At 49.3% G+C, this 24,692-nt stretch overlaps 1 protein-coding gene across 6 annotated transcripts in view; it reads left to right on the top strand.

The window, feature by feature from the left end:
• Window positions 1-24,692, top strand: part of Vgll4 (vestigial like family member 4) — a 110,678-nt gene that overhangs the window by 73,821 nt on the left and 12,165 nt on the right. For 5 of the 6 annotated variants that reach the window (XM_050148307.1, XM_050148308.1, XM_050148309.1 and 2 more), the window contains one exon: window positions 6,371-6,560. In XM_050148307.1, coding sequence (XP_050004264.1) covers window positions 6,371-6,560 — 190 coding nt within the window. Of the gene's footprint in view, window positions 1-6,370; window positions 6,561-21,530; window positions 22,082-24,692 lie in introns of those variants that run through there. The other variant, XM_050148310.1, reaches the window with a different exon arrangement.

Below are 24,692 nucleotides of genomic sequence, written 5' to 3'. Positions count from 1 at the left end.
TTACCTTACTCAGTATGATGTTTTCTAGCTCCATCCATTTGCCTGCACATTTCAAGATGTTATTTTTTTCTGCTGTGTAGTACTCCACTGTGTAAATGTGCCACATTTTCCTTATCTATTCTTCAGTCGAGGGGCATTTAGGTTGTTTCCAGGATCTAGCTATGACAAACAATGCTGCTATAAATATAGTTGAGCACATGTCCTTGTGATACGATTGAGCATCCTTTGGGTATATACCTAAAAGTGGTATTGCTGGGTCTTGATGAAAGTTGTTTCCTAATTTTCTGAGCAGTCGCCACACTGCCATCCAAAGGGGTTGCATTCCCACCAGCAATGCAGGAGTGTTCCCTCTACCCCATAACTTCTCTAGCATGAGTTGTCTGTATGTGCTGCTGGGGTTATATTTAGGAAGTGGTCTCCTGTGCCCATGCATTGAAGGTTACTTCCCACTTTCTCTTCTATGAGGTTCAGTGTGGCTGGCTTTATGTTGAGGTCTTTGATCCATTTAGACTTGAGTTTTGTGCATGGTGATAGATATGGATTTATTTTCATTCTTCTATATGTTGGTATCCAGTTATGCCAGCACTGTTTGTTAAATATGCTTTCTTCTTTTCCATTTGATTTTTTTTCTGTTTCTTTGTCAAAAATCAGGTGTTCAAAGGTTTGTGGATTAATATCCAGGTTTTTGATTCTGTTCCATTGGTCCTCCTGTCTGTTTTTAAGTAAAGCAGAATTCTTAGTACTGACAGATTATAAAATGAAAATATTGATCAGTCCCAAAAGATGTTGGAGAATATTCAGTCAAGATTTAATTGTTTATTAAATTTAAACGAGATGTACATCCATCTCATTAGCATGCAGTTTACTAAATGGTAGAATCTTATGTATACCAAAGGACTGTTCTGCGATACATTGCTTTACGTTTTTTCTTTCTTTTTGGTTTTTCAAGACAGGGTTTCTCTGTGTAGCCCTGACTATCCTGAAAGTCTCTTTTATACATCAGGCTGACCTCAAACTTACATAGCTCCACCCACTTCTGCCTCTGCCTCCTGAGCACCAGTATTAATGGTGTGAACCCCTACGCTTGGTTTGCAGTACATTTCTTAATGATTATTATCCATAAATATTTGATTTATACTTAACTTATAAATGTATATACTTGGGTCATGTAAAAGTTTCTTGGGCTAAAAGGGTTTGTAGGGAAAAGTTTACAGAGCCCCAATGCTGCAGAAATGGACAGTGGTTGCAGCACTAACTGCTTTGGCAGAGGACTGGAGTTCTGCTCCTAGAGCCCAGACCAGGTGGCTCATTACCGGCTGTAACTCTAGGTCCAGGGAATCTGATGACCTCTTCCAGCCTCCATAGTCAGCTGCATGCACACATGCACACATGCAAACATAAGTCTTAGAAAGCAAGCAAGCAAGCAGGCTCTGCTAGACAGCCTTTCCTATAGTTCATGCTGCTCTGACGTGGGGGAGCTTCCTTTGTGGTGCAATAGCAGGTGGATGGTAAGAGCCTCTGGTGGCCGCCTATCCAAGTTGCAGCCTTGTGCCCTTCTGGAGTCACTGCCATAAGCTGTGGTCTGAAGGAGGGAGCAAGGTCTTTACTGTCACTCCGGGGAATGCAGGTGGTTTTACACTATGGATTTGTTGCCTCTGCTAATGGCAGTGTCTGGGTATAATTGTAGCAGTTTTGTATTCAAAGTATTTTAGTAACTTTTGATATGCAAATTAACCTTTCCTCGGTGTTTACTCTAGTGCAGTGGATGTTGAACTATAAGTGTCATTTGGGATTTTTTAAAAAAGATATTTGATGCTCTGTGTGTGTGCACGCGTGCGTGCATGTGTGTGGTGTGTACACACGTATCAAGTACATGCAGTGCCTGCAGAGGCCAGAAGAGGGCCTCTTATCTCTTGGAGCTGAAGTTACAGGTGGTTGTAAGCCACCCAGCATTGTTGAGATTAAACAAAAACAAAGGCTGTTGTCTTCTATCCTTTGTGGCATTTTAGATTCTTAAAACAGGGTAAGGCTATGGACATTTTATGGTCCTCGTGGACCAGTGCTGCTTTGTGGGGACCAGGTCACACTTGGAGCTCCTCTATGACTAAATCCTGAATGGAGTCTGAACCCTGCCCCTACCCCCATCTGCAGACAGCCAGAGTCCCTGAGAAGTCTGGGACTCAGCCTCTGGAGTCCTCAGCCCTTATGGTTCCATGATTCTTGGGGTCTGTGAATCTGGGTGTGGGGTACAGTGTGCATCTCCGTGCTTTTCCTGGTGCCGCGGGCAGGGGCGGCGTGTGTGTGTGTGTGTGTGTGTGTGTGTGTGTGTGTGTGTGTGTGTGTGTGTGTGTCTTGTCTGCCCTTATCACAGCTGCCCCTGTTGCTCCTCCTGGGTGGTCTTTGTCTGAAAGTGGCCTCAGTGCCTTAAGCTGCCCTCAGCTTGGCCAGGCCACCAGGCTCTCCAGCTGAGGTTTAGGAGATGTGCTGTCTTACCCAAATGCTGCCTGTTCAGTCTGTCGGTTCCCCCGTGACCCTGCTTTTTTGTTATCAGCTGAAAGCCACACAGGTGGTGATTTTCTCCAGCTCACTGCAGCTCAGCAACCAAGACCTGCTTGCTCAGGGCTGGAACCTACATGGCCACAGTGGCCTGGCTTGCTGGGCAGCCTCTGCTGGCTGAGCTCAGCTCCTGGTTCTGAGATCTGGCTCTGAGCATTGGTTGCTATAGTTCTGAGCAGCGTTGTGAAAGGTGCTTTCTGTTAAACCAGAGGGCTGGAGGACAAGGGCTTGGTCACTGCAGTAGAAGTGTGGGCCAGACTTGTGCTGGGGCAGACAGTGTGCCACTTCTTTTATCTCTGCTGGCTTGGGCCTGCTCACCTATTTGCCCAACAACCCTTCTTTAAAACACACACAAAAAGTGAACAAGAACAGGACGGCCACAGCCAGACTATAGAAAAGAGGCCGATTCCATTGCCTCTTCCCCCCAGCTGTTCATACCTGTGATGGTGATTCACTATTTAAAAGAAAATAAATACCCTCAGCTGCCTGGGCCCCTGCCCCACATGGCCCTGCGCCTGTGAGAGGGTTGTGCAATGTCGAAGGGCAGATCTTGTACTGGGGGGTGCCTGCCCTTCCACCGAGACAGTGACATCAGCCTGGTCACCATGGCTGTGGTCAGACGGGAGACACGCCAGTGCAACCAAGTGGCTGGTGTGGGGAGCTGTGGTTTGATGTTTTGACTTTAGGTTCTACCATGGCGAAGGGAGTGTGGGGGGCAGGGAAAGAGAACAATAAGCTGTGGCTCAGGTTGAAGGTTTGTTGTTGAAGGTTAGCGTGGTGGCACGCTCCTGTGATCTGTGATCCCAGTTGAGGCTTTGACAGGAAGAAGAGGAGTTTGAGGCCAACCTGGGCTACAAGGTGCAGACACCCCCCCTCCCCATCTCAGCAAGTGAGCGAGGGAATACACACTGCTGTTTTGAAAAGCTAAGTTCTGTGTTTTGTTGGCAGAAAGAGGTGAGAAAGCTGCAGCCAGTTGGTAGCGAGTCTGGCCATTGTCACTGTGTCCAGAATGAGGAGTCTTAGAATCAATCCTTCAGGTACAGGATTTCAGATGAGGCTGTGCCCTGGTCCAACATGACTTTGACGTCGCTGCTCATGTATGGCATCATGATATAGCTGTGTCTTTTCCCTCCCCACCCCTGTGCATGTAGTGCTAAGGGTGGCGCCAGGGCCCTGTGTGCCTAGAGCAATGCTTGGCCTCCAGCCCTTTCCATTCTATTATTTTTTTCCTTAAAAAAATATGGTGGACCAAAATATCCTGGGCAAAAAAAAAAAAAAAAAAAAAAAAAAAAAAAAAAAAAAAAAAACCAAGAAAAAAAAAAAAAAAAAAAAAAAAAAAAAAAAAAAAAAAAAAAAAACAAAAAAAAAAAAAACAAACTTGCTTATTTTAATTGGGGGTGGTGATTAAGGAGTGCACCTGGGGTTTTTCTTCAGTAATAGTGCTAGGGATAGAACTCAGGGTCTCATGTCCTAGGCAGGTGCGCTGTCTCCAGCCCCTGCTGAAATCGTCCTAACCTACCTCTGCCACATACAAGAGTATAGCAAACGGACTCTAAAGATACAAGCATTGGACAGCTTCCTTTGGGGGGGGGGCAGGTAGACCCAAAGATGAGCAAAAGGGTGTCACTGGCCAGATCCGATCACCACTGAGGATTGCTGCCCTTCCTTCAGCTCTGAGTTAGGGAGGTGTTGGTATGACCAGCGGAAGACAGCATGCTTCCTGTCTCAGCCTACCTGAGCAAGCCATTCCCTTCCCCTGTGAGGTTATGTGTTGCTCATGCGGTCCCCAGTGCTGCCGAGGATGCACACCTCACTTGCAGGGGACTCTGCGGTTCCTTCAGGGCCCTTCGTCCCCACTCCATTTCTGGAAAACCTCCAGTGTCCTTTTCTTCTCTGTGCCGGCCTCTGAAGCTCATTCCTGCATGAACTTCAAATGGAGCAAACATATACTCCTTTAAGGCTGCCACAGCCTGGGGGCATGGAGCCCAGGGCTTTCTCTACCAAGCTTGTGCTGTGTAGCCACCGAGTGACTGGCCTCTCCATGGGTGACTTCCCAAGTGATGGGGGCCTCTAGGTGGCTTCTGTCCTGAGACTGGGCCACCCCATTGCTGCGATCCTAAATGACTGCTCCTTTTTTGGACCCCTTGGAACTTGTTGCTGTGGTGATTGTTTCCATAGCAACGTTTGTTGCCCCAGCAGGCAGCTGATGAAATGGCTCCTGAAACTCTGGGGTCCACGCTGAGCCTGCATCCTCCCTGCTCCTTGGCCTCTGCCAGGGGTGTTGGGAAACACTGGGCACAGAGTCTGGGCAGTGTAGGCCGTTGTATGTGGGTCGGTTTGCAGGGGTAGTGACTTCCTGGGGTTTCATGGGCTTCTTTGTCTGCTCACCATAGTCTTAAAGAGGCATCTCTGCTCAGTAGAGGAAGAAGCTCAAGAAACAGGGCTGGGGAAGGAAGGAAGCTTGCACCTTCTCAAGGTCTGAGGACCAACACTGCTTAACCTTGTTTTCTGAAACCAAAAATTAGCAGAAAGGAAGCTGAGGCCCACCCAGATCAGCCAGAGTCTGTGAGAGTGGCCGGCACAAGAATCCATGTTGAGCTACTCTGTGTAGTATGGAAAGTTCCAGTTTGCCCTGTGGCCAGAAGTCTTACAAGAAATCCTGCCGGGGGTGTATTGCAGGTCACTGTATATTTGCAAGTTTATATCTTGCTTTCTAAACTGGCAGAGTTTTTATTTTTCCTGGTGGGTACTCCGAAGGCCTTTCCCTCCCTCCTGTCCCCTAACAAAACCGCGTTTGTCACCTCTGACGCCTGTTTGACTGCCACACATTAGTGATGATATGAAAGGAAGTGAGTGGTCACAAAGGCGGCTTTTCTTGGGTACCACAGCACCTCAGATGAAGTTGACTTCGTGCTAATGTGACTCTTAATTGTGACTGGAAACAAGATTGGTCAGGCCCCAGAAGCCAATGTGTACTGCCCAACAGAAGGGTGTCTCTGTGGGAAAGAGCGAGCCTGCCCACTCAAAGTAATTATAGCTCTTGTTATAAATGTTAGAAGACAGAAACCCCTTAGTATTGAACGGCCATGCTTGCCCTGAACTACAGACATGCACAAATTTATCTCTCAGCTCAGAGCCCCTGACAACAGCCGAGAAAGTCAGGCCTGTCAAGGCAGAGCTGGGTCGGAGCCCTCGTGAGCAGCTATCTGTGAAACACGTTTTGAGAGCTGCAGCTTGGGGTTGGTGAGGTGGCTCAGTGCTTGAGATCTGCTCTTCCAGAGGACCTGGGTTCTGTTCCCAGCATCCATGGTAAGCAGCTCACAACCGCCCGTAACTCCACCTTCATGGGCTCCAACAACCTATTCTGGCCTCCCTGGTCATGGTACACACACACACCTTCAAAAACTGTAATAAAAGCAGCGAAATCAGCTTGTCAACAGTGGTTTTATACACTTGCTTAAAGGTATAAGGTCAAATTCCTAAGAATCAAAGGGCCTTCTGAGTTTAACTTCCCTTTGGGGATTCCTCATGGTCATTTTCCCCTCGGCTGTTTATAGCAACTTTTCAATTTAAACTCTACCCTAAAGAGCCAGGGCTGGCAAACCTCACTGATGTCAAATGTCCCCTGCTTGGCAGTGGCCGCATGCCCAGACCACGTTCTGAGAATGGCAGTCTGCCTGCTGTATTGCCAAAACTTTCCACAGAGAGAAGTTTTGCAAGGGGCTGGGCGGGGGGCCAGGGAGCTAGGGGACCGTAGAGACCACAATGGGGTGCTTTTCCTGCTGGCAATAATATCCCCATTCCCTTCGTATAGGTGAAGCTTCTCTCAGGGGAGAACCCAGAATGCAGACCCTCCCGGTGGCTTCTGCCCTCAGCAATCACCGCACAGGCCCACCCCCCATCAGCCCCAGCAAGAGGAAATTCAGCATGGAACCCGGGGACAAGGACCTCGACTGTGAAAGCGATCACATCTCCAAGATGAGCCGCATCTTCAGCCCCCACCTGTAAGTTCTGCCCTTTGCGGCTCATGCCTTTGGGCTGGGCTGTGTTTCCCTTCACCTTTCTGCCCATACACCATTATGATTTCATGAGTTATTGATAGAGGACATTGTTTATAAGAGATAAGTGGTGTTCATATGCCAGGAAGGTGTCAAGCTGGCTTTAGTGATTGGTCCAAAGATGAAATCTTATTTCCTTTCAACTCCTACAACCTCCCTCTTGGAGGCCAGCAGCCACCTCCTGTGGGCATGGTCTGGAAAACCTGGCTTGGTGTACTCTGCTGGCCATAATGCACATTGATAGTGGGTGTCATTACACACCCAATGAATGACAGTGACTACCTGTGAAGGCTGTTGCATGCGCGCACGCGCGCGTGTGCCTGTGTGACCGTATGTCCATGTGTCCAGTACTGTGCCCTGGGGAGCACTCCTTTGCCTGTGGCTGGAGTTAGCCTGGAGCCATGGTAAGAGAGCCCCTTTGGTGTCAGGAGACTAATTCTAATCCTTGATTGGCACTGGCATGCCCTAGTCTCTGCTCTGTCCCTCATTTTCTCCCTCCCTCCCTCCCTCCCTCCCTCCCTCCCATAAAACTTTCTTTTCTTTCTTATTAAGGTTTTATTTATTTTTATGTGCATTGGTATTTTGCCCGAATGTATGTCAGTGTGAAGGTGCCAGATTCATTGGACCTGGAGTTGTAGACTGTTGTCAGCTGCTATGTGGGAACTGGAAATCAAATCTGGGTCCCCTGGAAGAGTAGCCAATGCTCTTAACTGCTGAGCCATCTCTCCAGCGCAACTCTTAAACCCCATGAAGGGGCTTAAGCTGACGTTCTCTGAATTTGTGCTGTGGTCTGGCTGGCATTGGCTAAGGCAGTGCATACCGTTTTGTATTTTCAGGACTTGATGGGCCTGGGATGTCTGGGCGGTGGCAGTTGTGTAGCCAGTCTGTGTCCCCCGGGTGCAGATAAGTAGTTTGTAGTCACTGGAACTGCTCCACAGACAGGGCACAGGGGTGCAGGCAGCAGGTGCAGTCACAGGGTCCCTCCTATGGACAGTGTTCTGCAGCTGGAGGCGGCCCTGGCCTCTGCTGCCTCAACCCGCGTCTTTCCATTCCACGCATGCCAATCTGCCTGGTCTGTTGTATTCAGTCATGAGACACTGACAGAGGTATTTATCCTCAAATAAATCACTGTAGTGTTAGTCAGAGGCTGAGCCTGCAGTCTGGAGCCTGGAATTTGCTACACTCAGGAATCCAGTAGCAGAGGCTTGTGCAAAACAGCGCCCTCTCTCACTCACTGTATGGGAGGGGCTCAGATGGCTGCTCGTCGCTGAGACGTCTGGCGTCCATTCTTTTATTACTAGAGTCTCTCATTCTCTTCCATCCAGCTTTCCCAAACCCAAATAAAAGACTTATGACTCTTTGCTTTCTTTCTTAAAGGGAGGGAAGGGGAAAAAGAGGCAGCCTCGTGACAGTGCAGGTTGGGAGCATGCTTTAGTTGAAGTCCTCATTCTGTGACTGGTAAACTGTGAGGTGTGGGCCTGGTTCTTCGGGACCCAGTGTCTTTACTGTAAGGTGGCAACGATCAGTTTAGCAGATAGAGACCCTCAGAGTTAAAGCAGGTAAAGACTTCCTTGGTGGAAGCTACGGCTTTTTATCGTCAATGACCTCAGTGTTCAGATGCCAGCTGTGACAACAGAGGTGTGTGGTGTTGAGTGTTAGAGAGAGTGTGTGTCTTTGGGTGCCCTGGCACACTTTGACGTCCCGTGGGGGCAGTGATTACGCCTTCTTGTTAGATTATGCACTTAGTTCAGTAAGCCTGGTGGGGTCAGTGCTCTGCTTTGTTTGTGTCCTTGAGGATGGATCTTAGGTGGCCCACACCAGCCTTGAACTCACGGCAGCTCTGGCTGTCGAGAGCTCCTCCCGCCTCTGCCTCCCCAACACAGGGATTATAGGCCAGCACCACCACACCTGGCTGTAGTTAGCAGTGTGAGAGTGTTAAAACAGCTCTGGAACTCGGTGATTGAAAACAAGAACTTGCAATACTGGCCTGTGCTGACACTCTGAATAGCTTTAGTCCTGCACAGTAGCACTGTGAGGGCCAGGAGTGCTGCTCCGTGCGTGGTAGACCCTGCCTGGGTGTACAAGGTCCTCTGCTCAGCTCCCAGCACTGCCAAAACAAGAAAACAGTCATCAGGTTAGGTGCACAGCTCCTGATTAGCATCATTACACAAAGTTAGAAGAAAATAGAAACTGCACCCTCATTCTGCCAGACTCTCTGGACTCCCATAGCTAGGTAGCTTTTCCCCTATTAAAACTGTATTAAAATACACATATCATAAATTCTTGTGTACCATGCATGCATATGGGTTGGTGCAGGTGTGTAGGTATGTGTGGAGGTCAGAGACTGACATTGGGTGTTTTCCTCAATTTTGCTCACTCTTGTTGTTGGTACTTAGTATGTTGATTGGTTTATGAGATGTGTCTTGTTTGAGCTGTGGCATGTTCTTTGTTTTTGTGGCTAAGAGGACAGTAGGAGCTCTTAGCTTTCGAGTCAGGAATGGTCCTCCTGTATTTATATCTTGAAAGAGATTGTAAAGTGCGCATGTTCTAGCTTTCTAGAGTTGCTAATGGTGTACAAGTAAAGTGTGTCATGTTTGCTCCATGTGCAGGGAATTGGAATTGCTGCACTTCTGAGGAGAGCATGCCTTTGAAGCAAAGTTTGAGCCACCAGCAGAGACTCCATGGTGCTGCTGTCCAGTAGAGGTGGAGCCCGCAAGTGGTTCTGAGGCAGGGCTCCAGTTCCTATTGACCTGGTCAGAAGCCTAGTGCTGGGTACTAGGCGTCACATGGTGATTCATGCCTACTATGGTGTCTCTTAAGTCCTCTGATACAGTGGGCACTAACCACAACCTGTGCTACAAACTTAGAAACAAAGAACAAAACTTGGGGGCTGGGAGCGTGTGGCTCAGTGGCAGAGTATTTGAAGCATTTGTTACAGTCCCCAGCACCACAAAGTTAAAAGTTAGATTAAGAAAAATCGAGAGTTCCATATTCTCAGTTGCCCAAGCTACATTTTACGCTCAGGAGCCACTGTGACCTGCAGTGTTTATGTGGGCAGCCAGTCCTAGCGTGGGGCCATCTGCTTAGGGGGCCCTGCTTAGCCTGTTTTCTAGACACTTCCCACGGGAAAGCCCTGAGCTCCTATCCAGACTGCTGGTCCCACCCTACAGAGTTCTTCCTTCTGTCTCACTCCACATCCGACCTTCTCCCCAAGTCAGAACCCCTTGCACTGCCAGCTCACTCCTCCAGGCCAGCCTTCCAGTGGGTGCTTCCAGATTGCTCTGCCCTCACTCGGGTGCCACTCTGAGAAACCCTAAAAGGGATTTGGTGTGGTTGCTGGTCTCTCTTCAGTTCTTGTGACTTTAGACACCGTTGCCTCTTCCTGATGAGAAATGCTTTCAATTATTCGTTGATGTTTGCATTGAGTTCTAGATTCTTTCCCCCTACCTTTGTTGATTTTATTTATTTTTGTTTTTTGAGACAGTGTTTTTCTGTGCAGCTAGCTGTGACTGTCCTGGAACTTGCTTTATAAACCATGCTGGCCTCCAACTCAGAGATCACCTTGCTCTGCCTCTCCTGAGTGCTGGGAATAAAGGTGTGCGCCATCACCACCCTGCTCTATTTTATCTTTACGATGTTAACATGCTTGCAGTAGTGAAACAGTCTTAGAAAGTGTACTTGGGCAAAGTGTGGCCTCCCCTGGGAGACACTAGCCTCCTGTGCTACTTGAGAGCAAGTGTGACTTTACCTTACATTCACATGGGCACTGGCACTTTCATGCAACAGCGTGTGGTATAACCCTTTACACAAGTGTCATGTCCGTGTTCATAGCCACATAGCAGTCCAGGTCCCCCCCCCACTCCCATGTACACAGCCCTTAAGGGAACTCCCAGCACTTAGAGTAATTAAAGCTGCCTAGAAAGTCTAGTAGTGCAAGCTGAGGGCTAGCAGCTGGTAACACACAACTGTGCTAATTTGACTGGCTTTGGGACTTCTCTCTGTGAGGGAAAATGGAACAAACGAATCCCAAACTGGGACTCTCTCTCTTTCAGAAGGTTGGGGAAAGTGTTTGAAAGCAAGAATCTGGCGTCTGAGGGGAGAAGTTGATCACTGGCTCTGGTGGGGGCTGTACTTTCTTGTGGGTTTTTTTACTCGGGCAGAGGAGCTGGTGGCACCTTTTGCTTTGCAGAGCCCATATAGTTCTTACTGTCCCATGTAGACTTACTATGTGCCCTGCCTTATCCCTGGAAGTGGCCCTGCTTCTTGTTTCCTGAGTCCCCTAGGTCCCAATGTGTGCTACCAAATGGGCTTTTTTATTCTACAAACTTTCAAAAGCCACAGAAACAATCCTGCATCTCAGAACTTCAACTCGGAGGAGACTGAGCTGTTGGGCTGGTGTTGCCTCCTTCACTTTGCTGGGACCATGAGGGAAGTAGCAGAGACGCCAAGGGGCAGCTGGTGTGCTGAGGTACACTGTAGAGGGAGGGCATGGACCTCCCGTCACTCAGCATGATGGCCACCGCTAGAAACAGCCTCTCTGTGGCAGTAGCCATGAGTGCCTACTTTGTGCCGCCCAGGTGATGTGTCACGGGCATGAACCTTATTCTGGGGTGTTGGTATTCCTGCTATCCCCCTTTTCAGACATCAGCATGGGGCCTCTGTCACTCAGTTGAGGGCCCGCCTCAACTGAGGTGATAGTAGTGCCTGGCTTTCCCACACACTGCCCCTAGAAGCAGCCTTACGGTGGCATCTATGGCACGTGTTTGAGTCTCCCTTGTGCTTTTGGACAGTCTGAAGTTCCTGTACAATCAACACAATTGCAGATACTGTGAGGTTGAGGGTGACAACTGTTCATTTAGGCTGTGTAGAAGGGGCGTGTGGTACTGGGGGCTGGAGAAGTGAACAGTGCTCTGTCTACAGGGACAGCGGAAAAAGAGCGGAACCATGTAAGAGCTGACAAGGAACAAGAGGTCTCCTCTTTTTCTCCATCTTCTTCTCTTGAGGCAGAGTCTTTCATGAACCTGAAGCTCCCCAGCTGGCTACACAGGTTGCCATTCCCAGCTTTTTTTTTATGTGGGTGCTGGGTCCAAACTCTGGCCTTTGTGCTTGAGCACTAAGCAAAGACCCACCAAACCATCTCCCTGTCCTGCTTTTCTTTAAAAAGAAACCAAAAATCAGTTTGCAGTGCTGAGACCGGGGCCTAGAGTCTTATGCCTGCCAGACCGGAGCTGCACCCCCAGTCCCAGAGTTTTCTGTAGCCCAGGAAAGCACATTTTTAATTATTTAAATTCTTAAATTTTCTGACTGAAATTTCAAATAATAGCACAAACCAGTAGTACCTTTGCTTCAAAGATTTAAAGGGGAGTATCTTAGAATCTGTCTTAATGTGCTGGTGGGTAACGTAGCACAGTTGGTAGGGTGCTTGGGTAGCGTGCGGGAAGCCGTGGACTCTCCCCACACCTCATAAAACCAGACTTGCTCTACCCCCTATCCCCAGAAGTTCAAGGTCGTCTTTGACTACACACTCAGTGCCAGTCTGGAATTCCTTAGACCCTGTCTCAGTAGGGTTTCCCTGTGTGGCCCTGGTTGTCCTGAAATTAGCTCTGTAGACCAGGCTGGCCTTGAACTCACAGAGATCCACCTGTCTCTGCCTCCTCAGTGCTTTAAGTTTATGAAAAGATTCCTTTATATTGTGTGTGTACATGGACACATAAATACCATTTATAAATAAATAATTTTTTAAAATCAAGAATTGTTGATCAAAGGCTGCTTCGTGGAACCTTTGAAATTATGTGTCTTCTCTCTCCGCCATAGCTTCCCCGGGTGCCCACATCTGAAATGGGTCCAGAGCTATGCTCTGTCTGTCCTGAGCTTTATGTAGTCTCACCAATATCCCTGAAAATGTCCTGGGGATCTAAGGGACTATTTTACAGCCTTGCTCTCAGTTACTCTAAACAGTAACTCAGAAACTAAGATACTGCTAAGTTGAGATTTTCTCTGTTTGTTTGTTTAAATCCCCTCCCACTTACATGTGTTTGACAGAGAAGTACAAACTCAGAGCTGCTTTGTCTGAGATTAACTGTGCCTTTCACGTTTTAGAGCCTGGGAACTAGCCTGAACAGTGCTGGACACACAGTTGATTTCTAGTGGTGACCTGGGTGATCATAACCACACTCCCTGGGTTCTGTCGACAGCCTTTGCTGATGAAGTGTGGGTACCTTTAAGTAAAGGTCACAGGCCTGACCTGGGCTGTGTGGGTTTCTTGTTTGTCAGGCTGGAGGCATTTTCTCATTTTCACAGTTGAGCTGAAAACAAAGACCGCCTTATCCTAGCGGGGAGCTGTTCTAGGAGAGCTGACATCAGCCTTTTCCCAGCAGGCATCGCCTCTGCCTTAAGAGTCTTCCACAGAGAGCTGCTCAGGCAGGTCACCATCTTGCTCCTGGCATTTTTCTGGCTGAATAACACATAACACATTAAATGAAGAAATGCCAAGGGTGTCAGGAGCCAGAGGACAGAACCAGAGCAATATCGTCCAGGCTGTGAGGGGACTGGCCAGCTTTGTGGCTGTGGTCTGTCTTAGGGGTTGCAGAAGTGGTTCAGAACCTTGGGGAAGAAGGACTTGCCAGGAGCACGAGTGTGTGTAGGATCACGTTCTAAAGGGACACATTAAAATCATAAAACAGGAGTGTGTTTAGATTGATGGGTTAAGCCGAAGACATTTATTCAAAATTAGAGGGTACATAACAGCGCCGAGCTTTGGTTTCCCTCCCCAAGCCTGGAGCGCTCAGCTGGGGACACAGATTGCAGCTGTGGGGAGCAGAGACGGTTAATCTGGGCATTGCTGGGTTCATTCTCTTCCTACTGCAGCACAGAGCTGGCCTGTCCTGGAATAAAGTGCTGCTCTCTGAGGTCTCTGAAAGATCCAGCTGAGGGAAGAGGAAAGATAAAGACAGTGCTGAGGCATTGGGCTGGGTGTGGGTGCCTGGGCACCTCCTCTCCTCTGGAATCTCCCTGCTGCACAGGGCAGGAGGAGGCTGGTGGAGCTCTGGTGTTTACACTTGAGCGGGCACAGTGCTTGGCTCCTGCTTTGCTGTTGTTGGGCGGAAACACTTCGTTCTCACATCCGACACATTGTCTCCCGAACAGACTCAGAGCTTCAAGTTGTCTTACTGCGCGGGGGTCTGACGGAAGGGAGGGAGGCACCTGTCCAAAGGAGGGTCCGAATTCTGGATCCCCTCCCCCCCCCCCGCTGGCTGGCAGAGAAGTGGGGCCTCTGTTCTGCTTCTACTGCTTGGGCTTCTTCTTGCCTCCCTTGAAGAGACCCAGGAGGTGGCATTGGGCTGCCAGGCACGGTGGCGCATACCCGCACACCTGTGAACCCAGTACACAGGAAGCTGAAGCAGGGGATTGGAGAGTTCATGGTCAACCTGGACTACATAGCAACCCTGCAGAGACAGTTTCAGAGCTGGGTGTTGTAGAAGGCAGTCTGCTCTCCTTATGTCAGCAAGTGCAGGGCTTCAGCCCTTGTTGAGGCTGTCTGTCGTCAGAGCTGCTAAACGCACAGAGGTGTGTCTATGTAACTTGTCAGATTCTGGGTCAGACACAGGGAAACAGTGCTGGGGAGGGGGATCTGTTGTCTGGATTGTGTTCCTTCAACATCTTTGTCGAAGCCCTGTCCTCCAGGGTGATGGTCTTTGGAGCTGATGCGGTTAGATGAGGCCAGGAAGGTGAGCCTTGTTCAGATGGATTAGTGCCCTAGTAAGAAGGAACCACAGCACTGTTCCCTCTTTCTGTAGGAGGACTCAGAAGAGGACTGCAAGCTGCCATGCCATGCCGCACACTGGTCTTAGGTCTCCAGGGACGGCAAGTGACGAACAACTGTCATTTGACATCTGTTGTTTAGCTCCAGTGTTATCTACCCATGGTGCATAACTTCTCTCAGAGACAAACGAGCATTTGATTTTAGAATTCTGCTGTAAACTGTCAGACCCGTAAAGCTGAACTATTAGAATGAAGTGGCCGAGTAATTCCCTGATACAGGAACACTGAGTGCCATCTTCAACACTGGGGGCTGTCAGGGCCGTGGGCTGAGCAGTTGAGGAAGCCAGGCCAGGTTTCCTCATGCTCTGCTCACAAGTTCAGTGAGTTCACTGGCATTTCCCTTCTTACCTTCACTAGGGGCTTACTGTAGCAGATTTGGGGGACACACAACACCATGCTGTGTGTGACCTCCTCTTTTGATAGACCTTTCTATGAGCCCTCTTACTTCCTTTGGTCCCCTTCCTACTTTGGGGCCACTCATCCTAGGATCTTTCCACTGTGTCTGGTTTTGTTTGTTTGGAGACAGGGTCTCATTACTACATGTAGCTCTGACTGCCCTGGAACTCACTATGAAGATCCAGGCTGGCTTTGATCCTCCTACTTCTACCTTCCAAGTGGTAGGATTAAGAGTATGTGCCACCATGCCTGGCTACCCACGGTCTTTCAGAGATCCCATTGCTTTAACAAAATACCCAGAGGAGTTTCATTTGCAATAAAAAGAAGTTTGTGTAGCTTCCTGCTCCAGACGCGGAAGCCAAGAGTTTTGGCTGCTTCCAGTGAGGGCTTTGTGCTGTATCGTGGTGGAAACAGAGGGGAAACAGAAGACGGTGGCTTCTGAGAACTAGTCCATTTCCCTGAGAACTAACACAGACTCTGGGGAAGGCTGTTAATCCCCTTCAGGGCACTCCCTCCCCACAGCGCTGTACCACAATCCAGTTTCAGCAGGAGTCTAGCGCACGCAGCACACAGTCTCCACGCCTCATACTTGTTGTTATCTCCGCGCTTCCAGGCTGTCCTTGTTGTTGCAATGACCCTTTAAGTGAGTCTGCGGGCTGTGGTTTAACACTGCCACTCCACCTAGGAGATTGCCATATTGTTATCTATGGTGAGATCTGCCTCCTTTTGCATATACACCCCGTGTAGGAGTTCCGCTGTGTCTCATTCCTTCACGCGCGTGGTTGATAAAGAGCTTTCTTCTGTCTCAGAAGTCATCCCCTGCCTCCTGCCCCCATCTCCACATTGAACTTATGTTATATTGGTGTGGTCTGCTGACTCTTTTTCATGGAAGCCCCTGCCAAGGTCATATTATAGACACCCTCTCCACACAGACCTCCTTCTGGATCACGTTTCTGAAGTATTTGTCTTTGTGGCTCCCGCTCAGCTAAGGGAGATCACTGAGTTCCCTGGCTGCATCCTGCCCCAAGGCTTAGGGCCTCAACTGAGCCTGCAGGCTCCTGAGCCATTCAGAAACTTCTTTATAGGATATTGTTGTTGTCACTGTGTGCCTCTCGTTGTCCCCTCTCTGATGTAGCTCTTCTCTGGCAGGGCTGGACTCCCTCGTTCAGTCAAAGGCTCTGTATCTAGTGCAATGTCAGGTACTCCTAGTGGTTAGGTCACCCCTGGAATATGAAAGGAACGAGAGCCCTTGAAGCTCTCTTCCTTTGGATGGAGATGAATTTTACAAACTGGGCTTTCATGGCACAAGCCTTCAATCCCACCACTCCAGAGGCAAGCAGATCTTTGTGAGTTCAAGGCCAGCCAGGACTGCATAGCAAAACCCTATCTCAAAGAAAGAATAATTTTTAGATGTGTAAAAATTATTAGGTAGCATTGCCTATGGTGCCTCCTTGTGTTCTGCAGCCATGGGGTTCATTTTCAGGTGTGACAGAGTCCACTATTGCCGTCCTGTGCCCCGCCTGTACCCCATCTTCCAGAACAGTTAACCCCAGGAACCCCTTGAACCTGTGGAGGTGCCTCATTCAGCCTGCATCCTGGACCTGCCAGTCTTGTCTTGGTGTCAACTCTGAGGGGTGAACTCTGGGAATAAAATGCCCTCTTCCCCCCCCCCCCATTTACATTTCATTTTTCCGGCAACTGTTGAAAATGCTGCCCCCCCCCCATCCTTCTAGTTACTCTTTTCTTGCAGCTGGCACCAGTCCCGGGAGAATATGATGTGAGGTGTGTAGAAGTGAGGCATTGGCTATGGTGAGGCGAGCATCAGCATCACTGTGCGGAGGACCCTGGAGCAGGGGAATTGCTGGGGTGGCCCAGTACTTCTAGAGCAGCGACACAGTCAGACTTCATCTCGGATAAAAAGAAGAAAAAGTACAAGTATATGTGACTGAAGAGATGACTGCTCTTCCAGAGAACCAAGGTTCAATTCTAAAAATCCACATGGTGGGTGGGATCTGATACTCCCTTCAGGGCCTCTGTGGGTACCATGTACACAGTAATTCATACACACACACACACACACACACACACACACACACACACATGCAAACGCTCAAATGCTTTTTTTTTTTTTTTTTTTTTTTAAATTTTGGGATAAGGTTTCTCTGTGTAACCACTCTGACTATTCCTGAACTCGCTCTGTAGACCAGGCTGACCTCGAACTCACAGAGATCCGCTTGTCTCTGCCTCCTGAGTGCTGGGAAAAGGCGTGTGTCATCACTGCCCACTATTTTTTAAAACCTTAAAAAAAAAAAAAAAGAGTAAACACTCTTATCTTGGTAAAACAAGCAGGTCTGCACCACGTGTCCTTCACGTTTGCCACCAACCCTTCCACCCAGGGCTCCACTTTCTAGTAGATGCACTCTGTTTAGTTGCTTCTGAGTGACAGCCCAGGACCCATGCCAGTCACAGCTTACCTCTCTAGCTTCCTGCTTTGGGTCCTATTTGGTAGTTTCTTTCTGGGAAAGCTGTGAATAGGGCGGGTGACAGCAGGACCCCTCCAAGCCACGGGGCAGCTGCACCTTGGTGAAAGGATTCAGAGGCAAGCAAGCTAAGCTCTGCTGACAGGTCTTTTTCCAGGACCTGTGTGTGGGACACTGCTGGGTTTGTCCATGGGCTGTGTCTCCTTGACTACAGAATAAAATCCACACTCCTTGGGTGACCTTCAAGGATGGAAGAGTCTGTTGCAACAAACTCCTTTTCCCAGTAAGCACCTCCCTGGACATTCATGGAAACACTGTGGTTAAAATTTAAATGAATTGATGGAGATCTGTGTTGTCCGTCACCTTCAGGGCAGCTAAGCATGGGTTGTCTGCCTGTGTGACAGGCAACTCTGACACAAGTCAGGCCGAGTACATGGAATGGCTCTGCTTTCCCTTGTGACCTTCATCATTTGAAACAAGTGCCCATGACATCTAATGCATTCGGGACAGCTCTGGTGCGGGTGTCCTTGGGAGCTCCCAGCAGAGAGATCTCCACACATTCCATGGCCTCAACTTTAAATCGGGTTGTTCTAAGCTGTTCAGCACTTACCCTTCCCACCCACTCCCATGTCCCCGACAACACTCTACATTTCGGATGGCATTCACCCGTGAACCACTCAGCGGCCGACAGTGAACAGGCCATGGCACCTTCTGGCGGCTCGTGCCTGGTAACTGCCCCACGTCCCAGCATCTTTCTTTCCTACTTGTGTAGATGATGATGTGGTCTACCAAAGCCTTCTTCACTGTCAGTGACACCTTCTACAGGTAGTTTGTAGCTCTATATGTTTACGTTGCCTAAAACTCCCAGTTCTTCTTCTGTCCCAGCCTTCCGAGCAGCTGGGACTCTTGGCTTGTTTTCTTTTAGCTCTCTAATGCTTTTTCTTTATTCCTTTGTTTAAATTAATTGATATTTTTAGGGCAGGGTGAAGTTACAAACATGTTGCTTTAGAGATTTTTTTTTTTTTATAGGAGAGTTGTTCTAGAGAGAGTTTGGTGGCAAGTTTTGGTACTAGAGGACCCAGGAATTGTCCTGGAAGGTCAGCACTCATGAACTCTCCTGTTGAACTAATGTCAGGGGCCTCTTGTCCATGAACACTGAGATGACCCTAATCCCCACTGATGGTGGAGTGCTGTCCTGATCAACTCATTGTAACTAAGCTTGTTAGCTCCCTAATCTAGTCAGTATATGGCTGGCTGATCGGGGTGCTTTGGTATGCAGGTACCTGGGAAGATCTCACTATACAGTGCCAGCCCAGGAAGAGAGCGGAATTCTCTGCCCAGAGTACAGTTTCTGCTGACTGCACCCTCCCTTCACACCATGGAGGAGTGGAAGACCCTCTGCATAAGACAAATAGGAACCATTAGGTTGGGGGGGGGTCACACTGGCTGAGCTGCCAGGTAAACTCAGCAGGTCACCTCTGCCTTAGGGTGGCTCTCTTTTTCATATTTGACCAATACTCCAGAGGCTACTATTTCCAGCTAACCAGTTGGACGGTTTAACTTAAAAACAAAAATAAAAACCAACCAACCAAACAAACAAAAACCAGTGCTTTTATTTATTCATGACAAAGCTTTCTTTTCCTTCCTAACTCAACCAAAATAGATTGTTTCCCTGTGGTTGCCAGTTGTTTACTTGTTGATAATTCGTTTGAAGCTCACGCCCCCCCCCCCCCCCCCCCCCCCCCCCCCCCCCCTTCCCCCCCCCCCCCCCCCCCCCCCCCCCCCCCCCCCCCCCGCCACCGCCCCTTCTCTCTTTGTCCCTAACGTGCTGGGGATGGGGCCCAGGAGGCCAGGTACGGAGCTACATCCCAGTTGGGTTCCGTAGACTGAGAACTGGAAACGTGTGCATGTCTGTGCCAGGGAAATGTTCGCGTATGCGCCGGGGATCTTGTTTCCAGCAGCAGCACACTTGGTCCGCAACTGAAATGGTTGCTGCTGTTGAGAACATGCTGGCCTCGAATTCACTCTGCTGCTAAGGGTGACCTCTGCCCCTTCTGCCTTCATCTCTCCAGTGCTGGGATGCCAGGCGCACCACCACAGCTGGTTTATCTGTTGATGACTGAACGCGGGAGCTTGTGCTGGGCAAGTGTCCTGCTGGCTTTGCATGGCCTCAGGACTTTAGGCTTGTTCATCACTGTCCCTTCATGGGTTTGTGATCTGCTGCATGGCTGGTGAGTGTGCTCCCAAGTGCTGGGAGTGGGCAGGGCCAGGGGCACTTTTCCTGGGATTCCCGAGGTCCGTCTCATTTTTCCTTCCATTTATTTATTTATTTATTTATTTATTTATTTATTTATTTATTTATTTATGTGTGTATGTATTTATTTATGTATTTATGTATTATGTATACAATATTCTGTCTGCGTGTATGTCTGCAGGCCAGAAGAGGGCACCAGACCTCATCCCAGATGGTTGTGAGCCACCATGTGGTTGCCGGGAACCGAACTCAGGACCTATGGAAGAGCAGGCAATGCTCTTAACCACTGAGCCATCTCTCCAGCCCCCATTTTTCCTTTCTTTAGATAAGATTGGTTAACTCCTTGCATTTCCAAGAAATGCCAGTGTCATTCCAGTTCAGTGTCTCTTTGAAGGTTCCGAGTCTTGTTTTCATGTTGCTGGTGACCAAAGAACTTGCTAGCAAGTAAAGATACTGGGGCCGTTCAGGTTTGTCTGGGTTTTGCAGGCCTCTTTGGCATCCCCATCCTGTTCGTGTCTCATATCCCATTTTTCTGAAAGTGGAGTTTGTGGGTTGGAGGGTACCTGTTTGGTATCTGATGACCTGTGTGAACCTATCCGTTCCCTGCATCTCCCCAGTAACGACTGTTTCTCACTTACTTAAAATGTGGGACTTTTCATCTTCACACAGAGCTCAGCAGCTCTCCAGGTGTACCTGCTGGCCACGTGTATCCTTCTGTGGCTGTGACTGTCACACTTCTGGCTTCTGAAGTCTTTCAAATATTTACAGTGTTTGGAAAAGAAAGACCTTTCAGGGTGGGGTGATAGCCCAGTCCGGGAAGTGCTTGCTTTGCAAGCAAGCACACTTGAGTTCTTTCTTCCATCCCCAGGAGCACATGGAAAAGCTGGTTGGGGGCCCCCACTGTGCTGGGGAGGCAGATCCCTGGAGCTCCTCAGCAGTCAGCACAGCCTACTTAGTAGGTGTGAGTCTCAAGCCAGTGAGAAAGACACTTTAAAAAAACAAAACAAAACAAAAACAAAAAACAATGATAGCAACAAAACAAGCCCAAGGCCCAGGTGAGTGATGCTGGAGTAGGACCTCTGTGCCAGCACCCACTCCCCTCCCCCAACTCGGTTTCTTTCTTTGGAAGTGAGTAGATTGCTCACTGGATCTTGTTCTTTAGCAGGAAAGCCTTCTAGAACTGCTCTAGGAAGGACGGAACTGTGTTGGTAATTCCCATAACACGTGTAGGACAGGGCAGTGTGCATTACATGTACATTAGGAAATGAAGGGACCTTATTTGAGTGGACTTCACTGGTCTGTTTATCTGGGCTCTTTCTGGCAGCCTCCTGCATTACAGGAGGGGGAGCTGGAGGGTTTAGCCTGGGTGGAGAGGTGGGTCTGACTGTGGGGTGGAGCTCAGAGGCTGGACAGGGCTCCTCACTTAGTGGAAGGGTACCCTGGCTGGCTGCCGCTGCTCTTTCCTTCCAGGGCCTTTCCCGCAGAGCTGAGCCAGGAGTGTGTTACTAGTCTCTTGTTGGGTACTCTTAGTAAACTCTGAAATAAAAAAATGAAATTGTTTTTATTTAACCATTTTACCAGATGTTCCCTGGGCCTTGATGGATGCGGCATTTACTAGAAAGTTACACTCCTGAGATGCAGTGTTGTGGACACAGTTGCTACAGACAGTGACAGTTGGTGGGACTGGAAGACAGTTCCCCTCCCCTCCCCCCCCCTCTCTCCCCCTCTCCCCACCCCCACCCCCAGTGCGTTTTCCTCCCACAAGAAATGCTCTTTCATTGGGGTGCTCTCCTCTGCTACAGGTCTAGCTTGTGCAGGCCATACTGCCTTGTGAAAGCAGTCAGCAGGCCCATGCACGTTGTAAGCAAGCCTCCTTTGGAGCTAAAGGAACCAGATGGGCCCTTGACTCTCCTAGTAACTGAGGCTGCTGGCCGGGGGTGAGGTCATGAACCTGCAGGTAGGAAGAAATGATGTGGGCACCCTGCTAGCTGTGTCTGCAGTGCTGGCCTTCAGCCCTTCTAAGAGAACAGCCTCTCAAGTTGGCTCTGCAAGGAGGGCGAGAGGACCAGAGAACCCACAGAAGCTGAACTGCAGGCCTGTCCCCTCCCTCCTGCCTCGCCCCTTCCTGCCAGCATTTCCTTTGGCCAAGTTGTAGAGTTTGCTAAAAGCCTGATGTTATGGAAGGTAGGGGAACAAAGAAAGAGGAAGTGGCTTGCTGTAATTCTGACAGCAGATCTGTTTTCTCTGAAAATGGAACTGCAGCGATGCATGCAACGATCTTGGCAGGCGGCACTCTGTAAATAACGCCTCCCAGGAGTTCCCAGCCTCTCCCAGGCCTGCAGGAAGCTTCCCCTGCAGCGCGGGGCAGGCGGCCCCGCACCTCACACCCTCCTTCGGGGGACTCTTATTCTGACGGGGTGCGGGCCTGTCGTGCCTGCCAAGTTTGTGAGGCCCCAGGCTTTCTTGTGGGAGGACGCTGGGCTGTCTTCATGCTCCTTGGCAATGATTAAAGTGAGGTTAGTACCAAAACCCCCTTTCATTTTATTCCCTTATCCTGCCGTTTTCAAAGCAGATGGCAGTGCTGTATTTTCAGCTGTAATTGATTTAAGCTGGGGAAGACAGAGCTGATGGGCGCAGCAGGGACCATCCTCCGGTCCCTGTCTCCTGGCCGCCTAGCACCTTGTCCCAAACCCAGTCATGTAGCCACCAGAACCTCCTGCAAGGGCGAGGGGGTTGTCGGGAGAGTGGGGTGTGGAGGGAGCTGGCAGAGTGAAGGAGCCCAGGTTCAGGTGCGACTGTCACGTGACAGGGTCTGGTTGGAGGGGAGCAGCTGCTGGGGGCCCTTTTCCTCCCCCTCAGACCAGATGCCAGGCTCATGCTTCTGCTCTCAAATGTATTCTTAGCAGAAGATAACGATAAATAAAAGCACTTGATGATGTCTGGAGGCACTAACCTCAGCGGTGGGCCTTTTCTCTGGACACTCCACTCAGGGTCCCCCACCCCCAGGCACTGTTCTTGGCTTCTTGGGTCTGATATGCTTTTGTCCCAGCTCTGGGGATCTTGGACAGTAGCTCTACCAAGCTCCCTCTGCCCAGCTAAGCTGCACCAGGCAGAGGGACCAGCAGGTTGGAGTGAGTGCCCTTGTTGCGTGGAATGGTGTAGACACGCTGAGGATCTGGTCCTGCCACACATTGCTGCTGCCGCTGCCACACAAGTGGTAGTCATTATAGTTAACTTTAGCCACCCTCGGAAGACTTGAAGCAATTGGTACTCATAGTGAGAATTGGGCTCATAGTGAGAAATGAGAACCGCAGCTGTGTGGCTGTGGGTCTCCCAGAAGCTCTCAGCTGATCATGGCCTCTGCTCCTCTGGTGGTCTAGGAAGAGGCCATGGTCCCAGTGTTTGTGAGTGTTGCTCTCACAACCCAGGTAGGCTGATTTTTTTAAAAAAAAATTTTAAAGGTTTATATATTTTATGTATACTAGTGCCCCAGCTGCATGTATGACTTTATGCCATATGAGAGCATCAGATCTCACTATAGGTGCTTGTGAACACCATATGGGTGCTGGGAATTGAACTCAGGACCTCTAGAAGAGCAGTCAGTGCTCTTAACCTCTGAACCATCTCCCCAGCCCCAGGTAGGCTGTTTTTAAGAAGGCTTTATCAGTTCTGTGCTCATGGACAGGTGGCTAATGAGAGACATGTTCTAGAGACCCAACCTGAGACTACTGGTTGTCAGGACTTTTATTTGTTTTTTTCAAGGCAGGGTTTGTCTGTGTAGCCCAGGCCTCTAACTCAGAGATCCACTTGCCTTTGCCTCTGAGAGCTGGGATTAAAGGCTTGCACCACCACTGACCAGTTTGCCAGAACTTTTAAGGACAAAGACCAAGAATCACCCTGCGATCCAACAGCTCCTCTTCTGGGAGTTTATACAGAATAACTGGTTCCTGTTTATACACCTAGACTTACAGTGGCTCTGTTCATATAGCCAAGAGCTGGGAACAGTGCAGGAAAAAGCCTGTCAGTGGTGGTTGACAAAAAGCATGAGTCTGTGTTGCAGTGGAATGTATTCAGCCTTAAAAAGACAGGAAATTCTTACACATACCAGCACATGGCTGGACCATGAGGGTATCGCGCTAAATGAAATAAGCCAGAGTCAAAACAATGATGGTGCGTGAGTCAACTTACGCAAGGCCTCTAGTACAGAGAATGAATGGGTGGCTCATCTGGAGAGAGTGTGGAACAGCCATACCCCAGGGTGGTCCGACTGGGAGGGTGGTGCTTAGTGGGGGCAGCAGAGAACTCATGGAGGGGTGTGGCGGTGATACATATTATAGAGCTGTGTGAATGTACTTCCTGCTACTGACCAGCATCCTTAAACATGAGAGATGGCTCAGAGGTTAAAGGCCCTGACTGCTCTTGCAGAGGACCGGAGTTCAGTTCCTGTCACTCACAAAGTAGTTAGCAATCACCTGGAGCTCTAGTTTTAAGGGATCCCACACCATCTTGTGCAGGAAAACACTCGTGCACAAAAATAAATTTGAAGAAACATTAAATGGTATTGTGTCCCTTACCATAACACATAAATAAACCATGGGGCTGATGATGACCTTTGGAATTGAGGAACACTGCTGAGTGTCACGGGGTGAGCGGTGTCGGGACCGCGGCTAGTGCTGAGCTTGAGCTGTCTGTTGTTGACGACGTTTACAGGAGGAGTTGGAGGACTCCACGGGCAGTGACTTCAGTTGGATGCGTTTTGTAAGCTGAACCAGGGCCACCTGGCTTTTGGAGATTCTTATGGAGTGGACAGGTGTGGGGCTTAGAATCCTCTCCGCAGGTCTAGATCAAATGCCAAATCAGCCATGAGCAGAAAGTTGGGTCCCTGTCTTCATTTTCTTCCCTGTTCAGAGCTCTAAGGTTTAGACTGAGTAGATTGTAACCAGACATTGCTCTTAGATGTCAGCGACCACACGGCTCGGGGAGAGACAGTTCTAGATGGCGATGCAGGCCTACAGTCCTACTAATAAGGGAGGTTGAGGCAGGAGAATCTCAAATTGGAGGCCAGCTTGGGATCCATAGCAAGATACTACATGGCAGCCTGGAAGGGCAGCTTTGTGCCCTGGAGAA

This window comes from Alexandromys fortis, unplaced genomic scaffold, assembly GCF_014885135.2.
Source record: "Alexandromys fortis isolate MF-2015 unplaced genomic scaffold, M_Fortis_MF-2015_v1.1 scaffold_59, whole genome shotgun sequence".
NCBI lineage: Eukaryota > Metazoa > Chordata > Mammalia > Rodentia > Cricetidae > Alexandromys > Alexandromys fortis.
Note: the sequence above shows the minus strand (reverse complement) of the source record. Positions and strands in the feature narration are given on the sequence as shown.